We start from the raw sequence: 17198 nt of genomic DNA, 5'->3' as shown, positions 1-17198 counted from the left end.
CGATCAAGGTAAGTGTGTTAAGATTGTTTTTCGAATTTCACTGTTTTCGTACATGCAATGTGGAATGTGAAGAGGTTTTTTCTTTTCTTGTTGTTTGTGATGCAGCATGCCTCGTTTAACTTTCGTGTTTAATTACTGGGGTATATGGAAGAGGGAGTCTGAAAATGCACAATTGATTTATGATGGCTATAATTCTCTTGAAATCGAAGAGGAATTTGATAAGATGAGTTATGATCGTATTATGGCTGAATTTACTAACTTGCATGGCAGTAAACCTAATAAGGTGTATGCTTTAGATGAAGAGTATATTATTGAAAAGGGTTTAGTGCTACTGTAACACCCCGCTTTTTCCTAGCTAAATTTAGAGTAATTTTGAACTTAGAAGTCAGGATGATTCACACCGGATATAAAGAAAATGAATTTATTTTAATTCCAACAAAAATGATTTACAAAAACATTTGTAAATTTAGTTATTAAATTTATATGCATTGCATATTTATTTATATTAAGCATTTAGCATCTACACAAGCTATTTATTTAAGCAAACACTGAACGATTATTACAGTTTTCATAGTACAACCCGGAAGACTTTTTATTTTATTCAATCACCTACCTCTCCACCACACTAATCTTTTTCCCTACCACCACTAATATTTTCTTTTCCCTACCACTAATCTTTTTCCCTACCACCACTAATATTTTCTTTTCCCTACCACTAATATTTTTCCCTACCACCACTAATTTGTTTTCATACCACTACGCTTTAAAAAAAAAAATAGCTTTTAGTCATGCCCTTATATCCTTACTTCTCTCTGCACAACCAAAGTTGGAATTCATAGAAGCCTTTAAGCTCCAAGAGTAGTATCAAAGTAAGGGAGAGCGTGGGAAACCTAGGGCGTAAAGTTAGAGTGAAGATTGTGCTTCGAGGGTGAGTTTTCTTTGGTTTTTCTCAATAGAAAATGCTTTAAGACCATGGATTTTTACACATATGTGTGCTATATTATGTGAGGATATGTTTTATGATTTTGGATGATTATTTTGGTAGAGTTTATTGGGTGAAAAACCGTGCATGAGGTAAGGCAGCGAATCTGCCATAAGCACACTGCTCCGGCAGTGTATTGCAAGGCGATGCCAGCCATCCAAACGGTTCCCAAAAATTCCCAAATTAATTGTGTATCGTGTTTAATATGTTTTCTATACTATGGTAAAATTTAAGAATATTTAGAGCTCTCATGTTTTATTTATGAAATTTTAAACATCACTGCCCATCTGGAATATATTTTTGGTAAACCATATTTGGGAGGCCATAAGTCAAGTTTAAATCGGTGAACATCTTTGAAACTTGAGTATGTCACTCTAGACTCCCGTATCTTTCTTTTGGAATCGGCCTCACCATTTTTGAGTAAGGAAAACAACCGGTATAAATTTTTGAAATCTAGTTCTTATTCCTTGAGCCATCCAGTAGGTTTAACAAACCTACGACTTTGAGGTCTCAAAGGCCGACTTAAATCTTTGATTCTCAAGCCTATCTTTCTACTGAATATTCACTGACATGTTGGGAACTTACTTGTTCAGTTTTAGAATTTTTGGTGAAGCCTAAAGTGGTTTTTCCGATTTATGTTTTGAATCTGCCAAACTTGAACTCTTTTTGTGCACTGAAATTTAGACAGTCATATCTTCTAAACCATGAATTGTCTTGGAGTAAATCCAACTGGAGAGTGTTATGATCTCTCCCTAGTTTCCGAATTGACCCTTGGGGTTCCCAGTGGAGTTTTGTAAAGGGAGATATGAATTTTTAAAGAAAGCCTACTGACTTGGTTGTAATCTGGAAATCTGAAATTTTTATATTTTTGTTTGTTAAATACCCATCTTTGAGAGGGCATATCTTGCTCGTTTGAACTGTTTTTCATTCGATTCAAATTGGAGAATGATCCTTGAAATGTCTAGTTTCCAGAATGTCTTTTGGAGCCTTATTTGGAGATCCGAGACAAATTTGGTGTCTGTTGCAAAACAACCCCTTAAGTGCTCAAGTTGTTGAATTATTTTCTATGTATCAAAGTTTATTTTAAAGGATGTTTCATGAAAGATTTAGTATATGTGCGTAACGAGTTTGGGGCTTTGATTTTTTTTATCTCATTTGGGATTTTATTTTTAATTCAAAGTGGACTGCCTTATTAAATAAATTGGGCTGCATTTTTACTAAAAAAATGACTTGGTTTAAATTTACTAATTAGACTCTGATAAAGTTTAATTATTTATTTCTTTAAAGAATGATTTCATATTAATATTAATTATTATTATGTGCATATTTTAAGTAATTACTTATTATATGCTAAGCATGACATGAAATTGCATTATATTTTGCAATAAAAGTATTTATGATTTAATTGGTTTTAATTATAATTCCAATTATTAAAGAAAATCGAGTAAGGATATTGTTGGTGTCCTTAACTCAAGAAGTTTAGTTTTCAATCTTTATTATTAAATTTTGAAACCCGGCGTGATGAATCATAGAATGTTAAGCATTTTTCCCCAAGATATTAAGTTAGCTTCACGAGACCTATTAAGAATAGAATTTCTTGTAGGCTTTGTGATGACCAGGAGGATTAGCGCTACTTTTCCCAAGACAGGTTTTTATGTGTATGATCTTCAGGCTTTGCCTAACCAGGTGAGCTTACTTTCCAAATGTACAAAATATGATTGAGTTATTAAGCTCTAAATGTTTCAATTAAATGCAAATTGTTTATTTAATGTAATGAAAACTGTTTATCCAATAAAATGTTTATGTGCACTCTGCTCTGTTTAAGGCTCGCAATTCATGGATCGATCGAGGTTCTCTTATGGCCTAACATGTTATTTGAGAATTGTGTACACTTGTTAGTTGTTTCGGTGGGTTGATCTCCATCGGGCACTAATTCATGTAAGAGGCGTTATAAGGGTGCTTGGCTGGATGTGTTCCGGAGCATGTATCATGTAAGGCCTGCCTGGGTAGCGTCCCGAGGTCAATTCAACTTGTCTGAGTTACGTCCTCAGGGCAAGTGCAATGGGAGAAATGGATCCGTCGGTGGCTAAAAGGTCCGGGATCACAGCGAGTAACAGAAAGGGAGTGTGACATGTGCGCACAAATGAAAAATGTTTTAACATGCTTAGAAGTTCTTTCAATTTAAAACCTTCTAAGTCATGTCAAGTATGATTGGATAAACTGTCTTTATTAAAATATAAAATGTTTCAGAAAATGCATGCCCACTAAGTACATTAGTACTTAGCCCAAAAATACTTTCAAATGTTTTCAGGTTGGCTGGCCGGTGCTGACGGGACGGAGCTGAGGCTAGAGTTAAAATTCATATGTTAGACTTCCGCTGTAGCAATTACTCTTATACATCTTTTGTTTTCTCAACTTAAGATGACTTCATGTCGAGCTTAAATTTGAAATTCTAGTTTTATGCTAATGAAAGTTGGTTGTCAGAAACATGAAACAAAACTTGTGATCCAAAGGGGCATAGCCCGACTTTCTATCCTATTTTGGGTTTTAACGAGGTATTTCCCTTGTTTATTTCTATGAATTAGTTGCACCTCGATTATATTTATTCATTCAAGAATTGGGGTGTGACAGCTACTTAGGAATGATGAGCATGCTAAGAAGGTGTTTGATTATCTGGAGATCCTTGGGGCAACTGAAATTCTTTTATTTGCTGAGTATGATAGAGATCCCATTCCCCATATTACACCATTGCCTTTATTTGATGAGGAAAAGGAAGGTAATGACTTAGAGGATATCCATGGACTGGAGATTAAAAATGATGGTGAGGGGATTGATGATGCAGAGATTGGGGAAGGGATAGAGCTAGGAGAAAGTGGATTAGATGGACAGGAGGGGAGGGATGCAAGTGAAGAGGATAATGAAGATGATCCATTAGGTCTCGGTGATGGTTCAGAGACAGACTCTAGTACATATAGTCAGGATCTAACAGAGAGCGATGAGGAATTAGTGAAGGCAGCCGTTGTTGGGGATATAGAACAGGGAGTTCAAGGACATTTTGAACTAGGTATGACCTTTGCAGGGGCAAAGGAGGTTAGAGATGCTCTTAACACTTATTCTGTGAATTTTGGCTATAAGCTTAAGTTCTTAAAGAATGAACCTAAGAGGGTGAGGGTGGTTTGTATTGGTGACAGTACTTGTCCATTTCTATTTCTTGCATCAAAAGATGGGGATACAGAGGGTCTTATTGTTAAGACATTGGTGGCAGAGCACACATGTTGTAGGCAAAGACAAGTGCCTAGTGCTTCTCAGGCCTATCTTGCAAATTTTTTCAAAGATGCAATCTATAGAAATCCTAGGTTTACATCTAAGGATATACAGGGGCATGTGAAAGATCACCTAAAACTCCATGTCAGTCTTGGCAAATGCAAAAGAGCAAAGAGGACTATCCTCAATGCACTGCAGGGAAGCTATGTAGAGGAGTTCAAATGCCTTGTTGGCTATATTGACAAGGTGAAGGAGACAAATCCAGGGAGCAAAGTGGAACTCCAACTATCCAAGGATGAGTTGTCTAATGGCAGGAGGGTGTTCAAGAGGATCTTTGTCATGCTTGATGCATGTAAGAAAAATTGGCTAGGTGAGTGTAGGCCTTTGATCTCCCTGGATGGATGTCATTTGAAAGGGGTTACTTTCGGTTGCCTTCTCACAGCAGATGGAAATGAAGGGATTGTTCCTATTGCTTGGGCAGTAGTGAACAAGGAGAATAAGCAAAATTGAAATTGGTTCCTTAACTGGCTCAAGCATGAACTACAGCTTGGTGATGGATCAAGGGTGACTCTAATATCAGACATGCAAAAGGTTATGCACTGCTCCTATTCTTTTTGCATTCCAGTAGACATATAAATGAGTATTCTTATTGTTTCTATTGTATGTTTAATAGGGATTGATGAAAGCAGTGAAAGAGCAAGCACCAGAGGCCGAGCATAGATGGTGTGCAAGACACATCTATGCTAATTGGAGTAAGAAATGGAGAGGTGCTGAGCTGAAAAAGAGGTCCTGAGGAGATCCCCTCGTGGCAAGAAAGTTTGATGGCAGAACTTGATAGCAGAACTTGGTTTTTTGACTTGAAAGCATAACTTGAAGGAATTTGTATTTAGTTTCAGTTTGGTATTGTTTTTTGATGGCATGAAGCTTTTCAGTGTTTTTTGATGGCATGATAGCATTAACATGTAAACAAACAGATAGTGTTTCCAGTATGCATTCTGCATTTTTTTGAGTGCAAATATGTATGATATGTACTCCATAAAGATACTGCATTTCATTTCCAAAAAAGGGTGATCAAACAAATTACAATGGGCATTATGCTATTGCTAAATAGGCAAACACCAACCAAGAAGCAAGAAACAGAAATGAAACTAATCTAATTTTCTTCATCATTTTGTTTGAATCTTCCTTCATTTCTTGCACAACATCCCAAAGCATTCCAATTTCACACTCCATATCAATAGTTGCAGTTTTGGAGCTTTCATTCTTGGTCTTCATCAACTTCACATTCTCATTCTTCAAGTCATTGATAACCTCCTTAGCTCTTTCAGTTATCGGTTCGTCAATCCAATCAAAATAGCCACAATTCTTCGACTGGAAAAAAGGAAAATTTCAAGCCAACAAATTCAACTAAAACAAAACAATAGAAAGTTATAAATATACCTTCCAATTCCTACATCCATAGAATCTCCGACCCGGATTCTCCTCCGTCCATGAGGTCATTATCGAAGCCTTCAACCTTTTACCTTCAAATTCGCAAGTACAAAACTTTGGATTGTCTGAACCCTCAAACTGCCGGCGACTACGCCACGAGCTCGACCCAGATGCTGAGCCGGAATTGAAACTCATGTCTCCACTCGAAAGATGATAACAAACGAAAACCCTACGCTAATTTGCAGAAACAACGAAAGAAGCTCTCAATTTTTTCGCCCCTATTCGCGGTTTAGGGTTCTTGTGATTTGGAAATTTCCCAATTAAAAGGGGAATTTGAGCTTGCATATAAGGTGGGGCCCACCGCCGATTAAAAAAAGAAAAAAAAAAACGGACGGCGTTTACCAGCCGTTAGGGCTAGGGGCCCAATTATTCGATTTTTTGGACTACAAGGGTTTATTTGGCCCAACTTAGACTATAGGGAGCCCAACGTGAAAAGGGCCACTATGATAGGGGCCTATTTGATACTTAACCCATGAATTTATATACTACTAAAAGTTTATTTTATTTTTTGACTTTTGAGGAGGGGGAGCATGGGGTTTGATCTCTAGATCTCACTGCTCGTAGACAAGAGTTCGCATCGTTTGGAATTCTCTTGGGAACACTATAAGTTTAATTTATGGATCTTGATCGAGACAACCTCATACAAATTCTTTTTTGAAGGGGAAGTCATATATTTTATTCAAATCAAATTTGAATGTACAATATTCAAAAGTAAAGTCGAAAATTCGAACTTTCAAATCATTACATCTTATAAAGCTAAAGCAAAAGCAGCAAACTCGTGAACTCAAACCTAAAATCTTTAACCTTAAACATTAATCACACCTTAGTACTAAGCAAACACATGCATACAACTAACATAATCTTTTGATCGAGAAAACGTTGGTCCAAGTTAACATAAGTTACTCGATAACAATAATATATGCCATATTTTTATGTTATTAGTATTTTTAATTTTCAGATGTATGTTAATTACATATTTTTCTAACTTTAATGTTGTTATTATTTTTTAAATTTTTTTTAGGATAATTCAAGAAATATTGTTCAACTCCAAATATTATGAGAATAGATGTATGTGGTAAAAATGGACACTGGGAGTGTTTTTTTGAGTTTTGAAGCAGGTGGTTCTAATTCATAGCCCTTGTTTTATTTACTATAACCCCAATATAAAATAATAAAAATAAATTGACTATTTTACCCCTACAACCCCAAAATTATATACTTAGTAAACAATCATTTGCTTTTATATGCCACAATTAAATAGCTTTTGCAAAACTTGTGCATCAAAATATGCAGCCCCTTCAATTGGTGTACAACATTATTAAGAATTCGTACATGAGAATGGCTTCCTAGAAGTTTTGCTTTGAAGCTTTAGATAGAGCATGCATGACATATTACGTTTTTCAACTTCATTGAGTCATGAGTTGCCTTTTGGATGTAAGAGTATTGTATTTGGTGGAAAATTTTTGTTAGATATTACTTGTTATTCCTAAAGGCATCTGACAATGTTGTGAATGCCACTGTTTTTTTTTATGGTAGAGAATGCCATTGTTAATTCCTAGTATTTATGGCTTAATTGCACAATGTTATGATTAACTAAGAACATGATACTTCAAAATAGGTTATCCAACACAAAGTCTGCTGAGTTGAAAGATTTTCCAGAGTTGATTGCAAGTATTGGAGATGGATTAAATGGCAGCGATAACGATGGTTATGCATCTATCGATCTCCCTGAGGATATATTGATTAAATCATCTGAAGATCCAATAAGGGACATTGTTTCACACACTTATTTGTTTGATGCCAACAACATCCATGACCATTCTTATTTTAAATAACGAGCAATGCTTGCTCCTACTTTGGATGTAGTAGAACTCATAAATTAATACATGGGATCTCTAAATTTTTCGGGGGAGCAAAGATATCTCAGTTCAGGTAGCACATACAAATTAGCAATGACATATTTCAAGATATCCACACTCCTGAGTTCTTAAATACATTAAAGTGTTCTAGCATTCCAAATCATGAATTAGTTTTGAAGGTTGACACTCATGTTATGTTGATGAGAAACATAGATCATTCCAATGGATTGTGCAATGGGACAAGATTGATCATTACAAGACTCGGTATACATGGTTTGGAAGGGAAAGTTCTCACAGGACATCAAGTATTGATACCAAGGATGACACTGACACCAGTTGATCAAAGACTACTGTTCAAGTTTCAACCACAACAGTTCCCTATCATTGTTTCTTATGCAATTACTATAAACAAAAGTCAAGGTCAATCACTTTCTCACGCGGATTTATTTTTGAAGATCGAGGTCTGTTTTTAGCCACAGTCAAATTTATGTAGTTCTTTCTAGAGTTGCAAGTCAAAGGGGTCTAAAAATCTCGATATATAATGAAGAAAAAATAGATTGTTCATCTACTACAGATGATGTATATAAAATAATGTTTCAAAATTTATAATTATAAGATGACAAGTTTGCAATTGTCTTTTAATATGTTATTATTTTACATTTCTTTTGAGGAATTTAAAATGTTAGTCTTAAAATATAATATTTTAGTATTAATATAATTTATATAACAATTGTATAATAAAATATTTGAGTATATTTATTTTAAAGATTATACCAAAGTGTGTTTCAAGTTTAATAATAATATGTCGTATAAACATCTTATAAACTTTTATGTAAATGGATACATTTTAAAATAAATTATGAATCTTTTATTATTTTATTACTTGAATTTAGTTGGTGTATTCGTTCAGGATTTTAATAGATTTCTGCAGACTTTTAAAATCTGGGTTTATTCGTTCAAGACTTTTAAAAGTCTATGAAAATCTAGAAGTATTCGTTCAAGACTTTTAAAATTCTATAAAAATCCAGAGGTATTCGTTTCAGACTTTTAAAAATATATTAAAATCTAGAGGTATTTAAAAATCTATGGATTTTAAAATTGGACTGATTTTCATTGATTTCATTCAAAAAATACACATGAACAAATCCGACCTCCGACCACGAGAATTCATTAGATTTCATATTTCAGCGCAAGCTGAGTTCCAGCGACCGTGGCTTCTAGCCTTCTAGGTTCCAGTGGCCGTGGCTCGAAGAACGTTGGGTCCTAGCGGTCGCTGGGCCCGTTTAAATCTTTATAAATTGTTAGCGTCGTATTCAGTTTTTTTCACCACACAAATTTTTATTGCCTCTCAAAGAAAAAAGTTTAGGGTTCAACATTGGCTATTAGCAATGTATTCTCTCATAAATCTTGTATTTTCATATTATTTTCTTATTCAGTTTTTCTATTGCATGTGAGTTTATTCAAGTTTTTATTGTTTTTCTTTTATTCTTTGTTATATACTATATACATATATGTATTTTGTGTCTAGTAATATTATCATGGGAGATTCTCAACAACAATATATGAAAAAAAGGGCAGCCTATGAACCATGGACTAAGGAACAAAACGATGAGTTGTTAGAAATTTTGGTTGAGTCTGCGAATCGGGGATGGCGTGATAATAGTGGTATCTTTAGCAAAGTAACCGTTGAAGAAAGAATACTTCCTATTCTTAATGAAAGACTTGGGTGTAATAAGACTTATAACAATTACCTAAGCCGTATCAAATGGTTTAAGAACCGTTGGTTAGCTTATTCAACACTTATGAAGTTTAACTCTGGTTTTGGATATAACAACAATACTAAAAAGTTCACGGCTTCAGATGAAGTATGGGATGCGTACTGCCAGTTAACCTTGTTAGCAATAATTTTTTTAAATAATATAGTTAATTAATAAATTTGTTCTTTATTATGTTAGGCTCACCAAAAAGATGCATACTTGCGCTATGGAAATTGTCCGGATTATTATGACTTGGGAATTGCTGTTGGAAATGGTGTGGCTGTAGGAAAAAACTCAATTGGATTGGGTATAGTGCTACTGATGCTAGGACATTAGGAGTTGATGAAAATAGAGCTCCGCACATAGAAAAGTTGAATTATGATGCTGAAAATGAGGCGTTTGTAGACTAGCTCAAGATGATCCACCATCATCTGGTTCCAAATCACCTTTGGTATTCCCTGAAGTGTCTAAGGTCTCCACTCAGAGAAGAGTTGTTGCCAAAAGAAGTAGAGCCCAGTTTGACATAAATTCTGGTCATACTGAAAATAGTTCGCATCATGATTTCATGGAAGAAATTAAAAAAATAACTAACACTTTTGATGGAGTTCATAGCCTCTTAGAGAAAAGAGAAAGATCTTATACAACTTGGGATGCTATAAAAGAAATCCAAGATTTGGATGAAGACGTTCGCATCAAAACATTTGACTTGTTTGATACCAAGTCAAAAAAAGATGGATTTTTGAAAATGACTGTTGAGGAACGAGCAAGTTGGATAGCATACAAGATTAGAGGATAGTGATGATTTCAGTCATGTTTTGAAAACTATGTTTTTTTTTTCATCTTTTTATAAGTACATTGTTTTGTTGGTGTTTTGTTTTAAAACTTTATTTTGATCATTAATGAATTCGTATTTTTATTTTTGTATTTTAATCAAATGCCTTTATTATTATTTTTATTATTGTTTCATTGTTTATATGGCAGCATGAATTATGAAGATAAAATTGAAGATGAAATTGAAAAGAAGATGAGCTTGAACTTTATAAAAAGGTTAAGCTCTTGATGATGGAAACTAAAAAAATAATAATTTTATTAGGAAATATTATGATGATGCATCGGACTATTGACAACTCTTTGATGCGACGACCAAAGACTAGGGAAGGATATCATTTTGTACGTAATATGCTCGACGGAATTAGATCCAAACAGTTTTGCATAGAATGTATCCGGATGTCTTTATAAAATTATGCCGAATCATTAGAGAGAAAACTCATGTTACAGATACACGATACATATCTGTTGAAGAAATGGTGGCAACATTCTTGATCATTGTAGGACACAACAATTGATATGGTAATGTTCGTCAAAGGTTCGGTCGTTCGCATTTTGCTACTAGTCAAAACTTCAATAAAATCTTGAAAGCATTGAACACCATAGCACCAGACATGATGGTTAAACCGACTACAGCAATACCGGCTAAAATTCGGGAAAGTACAATATTTAATCATTTCTTTAAGGTATGGATCATTTCGATATTATATTACGTATCACTTATTTCTCTTGTAGTATATGAAATATTTAGCTTTCTTGTATAACATATTCACTTTATTTTAGGATTGTATCGGAGCTATAGATGGAACTCATATCCCGGCATGGTAACAGGCAGAGACGTAAGTAATTATCGTAGCCGTCATGGTATGCAATCGCAAAATATTTTGGCAGCTTGCAACTTTGATTTGCAGTTCATCTATGTGCTTAGTGGATGGGAAGACTCGGCCCATGATTCAAAACTTTTAAGTGACGCATTATCGAGACCAAATGGACTTCATGTGCCCCAAGGTAAATATTTCCTAGTGGATTGTGGATTTGCTAACCGACATCAATTTTTGGCTCAATTACGTTATGTTCGATATCATCTCAAAGAATTTGGTGGTCAAGGTCGTCACCCCAGAAATGCAAGTGAGTTATTCATTCTTCGTCATGCATCATTACGAAACGTGATTGTGTGAATTTTTGGTATCTTCAAATCACGATTCACAATTTTTAAAACGGCAACTCCATTCTCATTTCAAACACAAGCAAAATTAGAATTGACTTGTGCTGGATTACATGACTTTCTTCAAAAAAAGTGTCGTTTTGATGAATTTTCAGTCGAAGATGATGCTGCACCAAATCTTGAAAACGATGCAGACAATTTGAAATATCTTTCTCAAAGCCAACTACAACAAAGAAATGAAGCTAATACATGGAGAACAAGTATTGCTAATGCTATTTGGAAAAATAGGCCAATGTATGAAAACAATAGAAATGAAGATGATGAGAACGAAGATAATGTTTAGGGAGGTGTTTTGATGGATTATTTTTAAAATTTCGTTGGATTGTTTTTTTTTTTTTATGGATGTTGATGAATTGTTTTTTATATAAATGATGGAAATGCTTATTTTTTATTATTTTTTTTATAGCATATTTTTATGACGATTTAGTGCAATTTTTGCCTTGTAATTTCCAACTTTTGCAAATTTCAACTTGTTAACATTCAAAAATATATCAAACAACACTTGTGCAATTTGTAATTTTCATACATAAACACAATAATCCATCATAAGAAAACATAAACATAAGACAAATTATCCAAATCATAATACAATTCATCCAAAACATAAATAGAATCCAAATTCAAAAACAATCCAAACATTCATCCAAATAGAAAACTTAAAAAGATCACATATTTCTCCAAGCCTCCCACTGCAGCTGTAAATCGGCCATCTGCTGGTTATGTGCATCAAATCAAGCATTCATCTCTTGCCTCAATGATCCAATTGAAGAGTCGAAATGATTTTGGAATGCTCCAAAAGAAGAGTCAATGTGAGTACAGAATGAGGTCAAATCATTCTGAAATTGTTGATAGTAATCTCTCGACATTGAACCACTAGCTTCTTGATCTTCATTCCCATCTTCCTCTTCCTCTTGATCTTCATCTCTGTTCTCCTTTTCTTCGTTGCCACCAGCGGATGTGCCGGCTCCAGAATCAGTAAAAGTGGGAGGACAACGGCCCGATGCAATCTCGGAGTGTATGAACTGACTAACACAATGCCTTTTTGCAGGAGGAACTAAAGTGTATCAATCAGAAATCAACTGAGCTCCTCTTAGCTCACTAAAATCAATGAACTAAGGATCGAGTTCCTCATAACCACCCTGATTGCCCTTTGTGTCAGTTAGAACTCCGAATGCATATGCCAAATCAGTGACAATGGGACAAAAAGAAGCATGGGCAGAAGACCGATTCTGCATCTGAGTCATAGCCGTCCAAATAAAGTTTGAAATACAAACTTTTGTGCCATTTAAAGCACAAAACAACATTATACACTTCAGTTGAATTCACTTTGTTTGCATACTCCTTTCCGGACACATTATATGCAATCAATTTGTGCACAACGACCAATGCCGGATCTCTAATGTATCCATTCGGCATACCAGAAGAATTCCAATTCTCAAACCCCGTCAATTCAGTCCAAACTTGATTAGGATTAAATGATCTAGGTTTCTCGCCTTTGCCCCACTAGTGGAAAATCCAAATACAACTTTCATTCTTGCCAAACTAACTTGATAATCCCTCTCATTCATCCTAACTTTAATCTTATTCTTATCACCACTCACAGACATGGTAGTTAAGAATTCATAACACAGAGGATCATATCCGGAAAAATTAATATTCTTAGCAAAATTATCCATCCCCAAATTCTTTAAATATCTAATTACTCTAGCCTCAATTTGAAGATCCCTAATCAAAACCCAATCCAAATAATGAGGCCTAGTAATCTCTGATTCGATGAATTTCTTAAATACTCTACCCTCCCATTCAGAAATCAATTGAAACGGATACATGTACCTTTCCGTGAAATCTTTCTCCTCTTGCTCAAAATCTTCATCGGCCATGATATTGGCGTTTTTTGTTCGCACCATATTCCAGCGATTGTTGGAGGTGAGCGGCGGCGGTAGAGGCGGTGGAGAGGCAGCGGTCGCTGGGTGTGAGAAGATTGGAAGAAAATCTTGAGAATTTGAGGAAGAATTTGTTCTTGCGGCACGATGGAGGAAAAAATAGAATCATGGATCTGTCCAGCGTTCGCGCGATGTATATATACCGCACGAAGTGAGAGTTGTCCCAACGCTCAATTAACTCCAACGAGCGCTGGGATGGTAGATTTCAAATCCATCAAAATCACGTCAATTTTTTGTTAAATTCATCTAAAATCCGTCCAAAATCCGTTCAGAATTTGTACAGATTCTGTTTAGAATTCCAAAATACATAAAGAATCTGTGTGAAATTTGTAGATTTTTAAAATCCAGAATTTCTGAACGAATACACCCCTCTTAGTAACTTTCACAAAATTTATATTCATGTATTATTTAAAAATAATAATTAAACGGATAAAATTTTAACATCACACGTAACCCCCTGCATTGCACGGGTGAAACATTAATGCACTGAAAAACAAGAGCAAATGCACTAGTCAAATTGTTTGCGACTCTTGAAATAGTGAATAATTAATTTAGAAATTCAAAGTTATGCACTTCTGAATAATTGATTTGGGTTTTGGGCATTATTATCCTGAATCGTGATTCATGCATGATCCATCCCGATTAATGGAAAAGTGTAACCAAGTTGAAATTTTTGTTTCGTGATATGTGACATATGTCATGATGGGCTCATATTTTAGTGTTTGATTTTTGATTAATTGTTCAGTATTTTAAAAAATCGATAGTTTATATTATAACTAATAATTTAAAATGATATTTATCCTTGATTTTTGTATGTTTATGATTTCTTCTTGTATGGAATTAGTCTAATAACGGTCTCAAAAAATAAAAGAATTAGCCTAATTAGGGTTGGGAATTTCGGGATCGGGTATCGGGTACCCGATTACCCGACCCGAAAAAATCGGGTATCGGGTACCCAATACCCGAAAAAATCGGGTTCGGGTTCGAGATCGGGTATTTAGGGTGTTAGAAAATCGGGTATCGGGTATACCCGATCGGGTATCGGGTATACCAAAAATACCCGAATTAATTAATTTAATATATTTTGAATTATTTTAAATTATTTAATATATTGGCACAACTGTAATCCAATCCCAGCTATTTCCCTTGAATCCCTTCGGCCCTTCCAATTTCGCAAATCCCAAATCCCAAATTCCCCAATCCCAGCTCGCCCGGCCGCCCCCACTCCAGAATCGTTTCCGTTTCCGGCGACCCAGCGGCGCCCTTCGCCCGCCCGCAGTCGCCGTTCTCCTCGGCCGTCGCCGTCGTTCACAGACCGCCAGTCCCACCGCGACCCTCACACAGTCGCGCCGCCGTGCCGCCAGTGGAGCCCCGCAGCAGCTTGCTGCCCCCGCCAGCCGCGACCTCGCCCAGCCCCCCCAGCCGCTTGTTCCGCCGCCGAGTCGGGTATTAGGGTACCCGATTTCGTTTTTGGGGTCAGGGTCGGGTATAGGGTTCAGGGGATTTTCGGATTCGGGTACCCGATTTTTTTGGGTAGGGTACCCGAACCCGACCCGATTCACAGCCCTAAGCCTAATAACATAATTTGTTAAAAGAATAACAAATTACGTTTTATCGGGGTTTTTTCGGAAAACTAAATTAATGCGGGCCATGCGGCTTTTGAATAGTAATGGACGTTTTCACCCTAAAAAGGAAGTGATATACAAACTCCATCTTTATTTTATTGGAATATGATAATAATCTCGTTTACATAACTCCCAAAGACAGACAGATTCTTTCATCTTTTATTTTGTCAAAATCTTTTAGTAAATAATTAAATATTGTAATTCTATCACCATATACGTTAAACACCACTAACTTCGCTGCTAATTGATTCTACTAATTATTATTCTAAATCAATATCATCATACCATTTCAGATTTTTCAGCCGTTTCATTTTATTTTTTTACCTATACTATATAAAGATCACTTTGTAGACCTAATTATATTCGATTGAAAATAGTTTTGGGAGACTAAAAATATATAGAGAGAAATGAAGAACTTCGCAGTCACCTTCATGCTCTGCCTTGCCGTTCTTCTATCTTTATTCGCCCCTTCTCTTGGTACGAACATAATATTCCCATTTTTATGTTATTAATTGATTAAATATTTGCACTTTTCATATGTATGTTAATTACATAATTTTCTAACCTTGGTTGTTATAATATTTTAGGGCAAGCGTTGAAATATTGTCCGGCTCCAGCTATTCCGAGAAAAGGTGCATGCGCTAAAAATGGGCAAAGTGAGTGTGTTGTATATGTTTTGGGGGCTTATCCAGCAAGCAAAATGCCCACTAAAATTCGTTGTGTTGATGTAGGAAAAAATCAGAGCAAATGCACTAGTCAGATTCTTTGTTAGTCTTGAAATATTGAGGAATTAATTGGAAGAATAATGTTATGTATTTATTTTATTTGAACTTTTGAATAATGGATTTCGTTTTTTTAGCATATATGATTATCATGAGTAATGGATCCATCCGAGAGTAGTGCATGTAATCGAGTTAAAATTTTGTTGTCATATGTTATGCTGAAATTTGAGGTTTTTTGCTAATTTCGTCCATATTTACATATATAATTATTATGTATGTATAATCTATATAATAGTATATCATTATCTTTGCATATATGTATTCATGATATACCATTAATTTCACTATTTTATAAAGACTTATTATTAGAAATTACAAAATATGCCCTAATTATGGATGAACTAATATTAATTCCTAAAAACCAATTATCAATTAAAAATATAAATAAATCTAAAATTAATTATAATTTCTAATTGAATTAGTAAACTCTAATTAATAATTAAAATTATAGTAAATATAGTAATATAAATCAAAACTAAGGGTGCGTTTACTTTGGTGGTAAACTTTCATTGGAAAATGATTGATAGGAAAAGATGAGAAAATATTTATTTTTCTTATTTTTTTATTAATATTTCCTAGAGATGAAAGAAAGAGAAAATGTTGGAAAATATTTTCACACCCCTAACCTATGATATTATTATTATTTAACATTGGATAGAAAATGAGCTATTCGAAAAAATATTCCATCATATTCGGAAAAAAAAAATCATCATAGTAAATACGTGAAAATTATAGAAAATGAGTAAAAAATATATATTGTATCTCTTTTTACATCTAGGCCCAGTTTGATAGTCCCTTTTGATTTTCAGTATTAGATTAATCAGGATATAAATTATCCTGATAATTTAGTGTGGGTTAGTCATGATTTCTAATCTCAGATAGGTGTTTGATATCATTGGTAATTAATCCCAAAAAGTGTTTGGTATCCATTGAAATAGGTTGGATTAACATATCAAATACCTAAATTAGTAGCCTATGGAGGGGGTGGAATAATTAGTGTGGGTTAATCCCATGGGGGAGGTGGGATAATTAGTATGGGTTAATTAATCTCACAAAATAAGCCAGAGTCTTGGGATAAACCTGGAGTTGACCATATTAGTAACACATAATATCAAACACTACATAAATCCATATTAATTTAACTTATCCTGCTTTTAAACCTATATCAAACAGGCCCTTAAGGGCATATTAGCTTGTTAACTAGGCTTATATTTTCATTTGGTAGAGAAGGAACCGAATATGAGAAGCCCGGATTAGACGTCCGGCCCGGGCCTAAATCACTGTTTCATCGTGGATACAGGCACGGGGGTCTCCCTCGGTTAGGGAAGCTTGATTCTACAGTGAATCAAGTTATATTTTTTTTTCTCCAAATTTGCCCTCTACTCATTACTTTCTTTGATCCATCCACATCTCACCTGCACTTGAAGAAAAATGCAGCGGCA

The 17198-nt window shown here is 34.9% G+C and overlaps 2 protein-coding genes and 2 long non-coding RNA genes across 4 annotated transcripts; 3 read left to right on the top strand and 1 right to left on the bottom strand.

The window, feature by feature from the left end:
- Positions 1-551: 551 nt before the first annotated feature.
- Positions 552-3540, top strand: LOC131010189 (uncharacterized). The gene is made up of 3 exons (XR_009096497.1): positions 552-928; positions 2586-2668; positions 3294-3540. It is a non-coding gene; the product is annotated as an uncharacterized LOC131010189 (long non-coding RNA).
- An 83-nt stretch (positions 3541-3623) lies between these two features.
- On the top strand, positions 3624-5039 carry LOC131009738 (uncharacterized). Its single transcript, XM_057937146.1, has 4 exons — positions 3624-3643; positions 3706-4726; positions 4793-4837; positions 4920-5039. The coding sequence occupies exons 1-4, from the start codon at positions 3624-3626 to the stop codon at positions 5037-5039; spliced, it is 1206 nt and encodes a 401-aa protein (XP_057793129.1).
- Positions 5040-5338: 299 nt separating this feature from the next.
- LOC131009737 (uncharacterized) lies at positions 5339-5896 on the bottom strand. Its single transcript, XM_057937145.1, has 2 exons — positions 5687-5896; positions 5339-5617 (listed from the first exon to the last, which is right to left on the bottom strand). Exons 1-2 carry the CDS (start codon positions 5870-5872, stop codon positions 5339-5341), a joined length of 465 nt encoding a protein of 154 aa, XP_057793128.1. The 5' UTR covers positions 5873-5896.
- A 9447-nt stretch (positions 5897-15343) lies between these two features.
- Positions 15344-15837, top strand: LOC131010202 (uncharacterized). The gene is made up of 2 exons (XR_009096509.1): positions 15344-15451; positions 15562-15837. It is a non-coding gene; the product is annotated as an uncharacterized LOC131010202 (long non-coding RNA).
- The last annotated feature ends 1361 nt before the right edge of the window (positions 15838-17198 follow it).

This window comes from Salvia miltiorrhiza, chromosome 2 (assembly GCF_028751815.1).
Source record: "Salvia miltiorrhiza cultivar Shanhuang (shh) chromosome 2, IMPLAD_Smil_shh, whole genome shotgun sequence".
Lineage (NCBI taxonomy): Eukaryota > Viridiplantae > Streptophyta > Magnoliopsida > Lamiales > Lamiaceae > Salvia > Salvia miltiorrhiza.
The sequence above is the reverse complement of the archived record's forward strand: the minus strand, read 5'-3'. Positions and strand labels throughout refer to the sequence as shown.

Coding starts and splice junctions, on each gene's coding strand:
- LOC131009737 (XM_057937145.1), bottom strand. CDS start 5,872: ATGAGTTTCAATTCCGGCTCAGCATCTGGGTCGAGCTCGTGGCGTAGT. Junction 5,618..5,686: donor ATGGATGTAGGAATTGGAAG/GTATATTTATAA, acceptor CCTTTTTTCCAG/TCGAAGAATTGTGGCTATTT.
- LOC131009738 (XM_057937146.1), top strand. CDS start 3,624: ATGATGAGCATGCTAAGAAG. Junction 3,644..3,705: donor ATGATGAGCATGCTAAGAAG/GTGTTTGATTAT, acceptor TGAGTATGATAG/AGATCCCATTCCCCATATTA. Junction 4,838..4,919: donor TAATATCAGACATGCAAAAG/GTTATGCACTGC, acceptor TATGTTTAATAG/GGATTGATGAAAGCAGTGAA.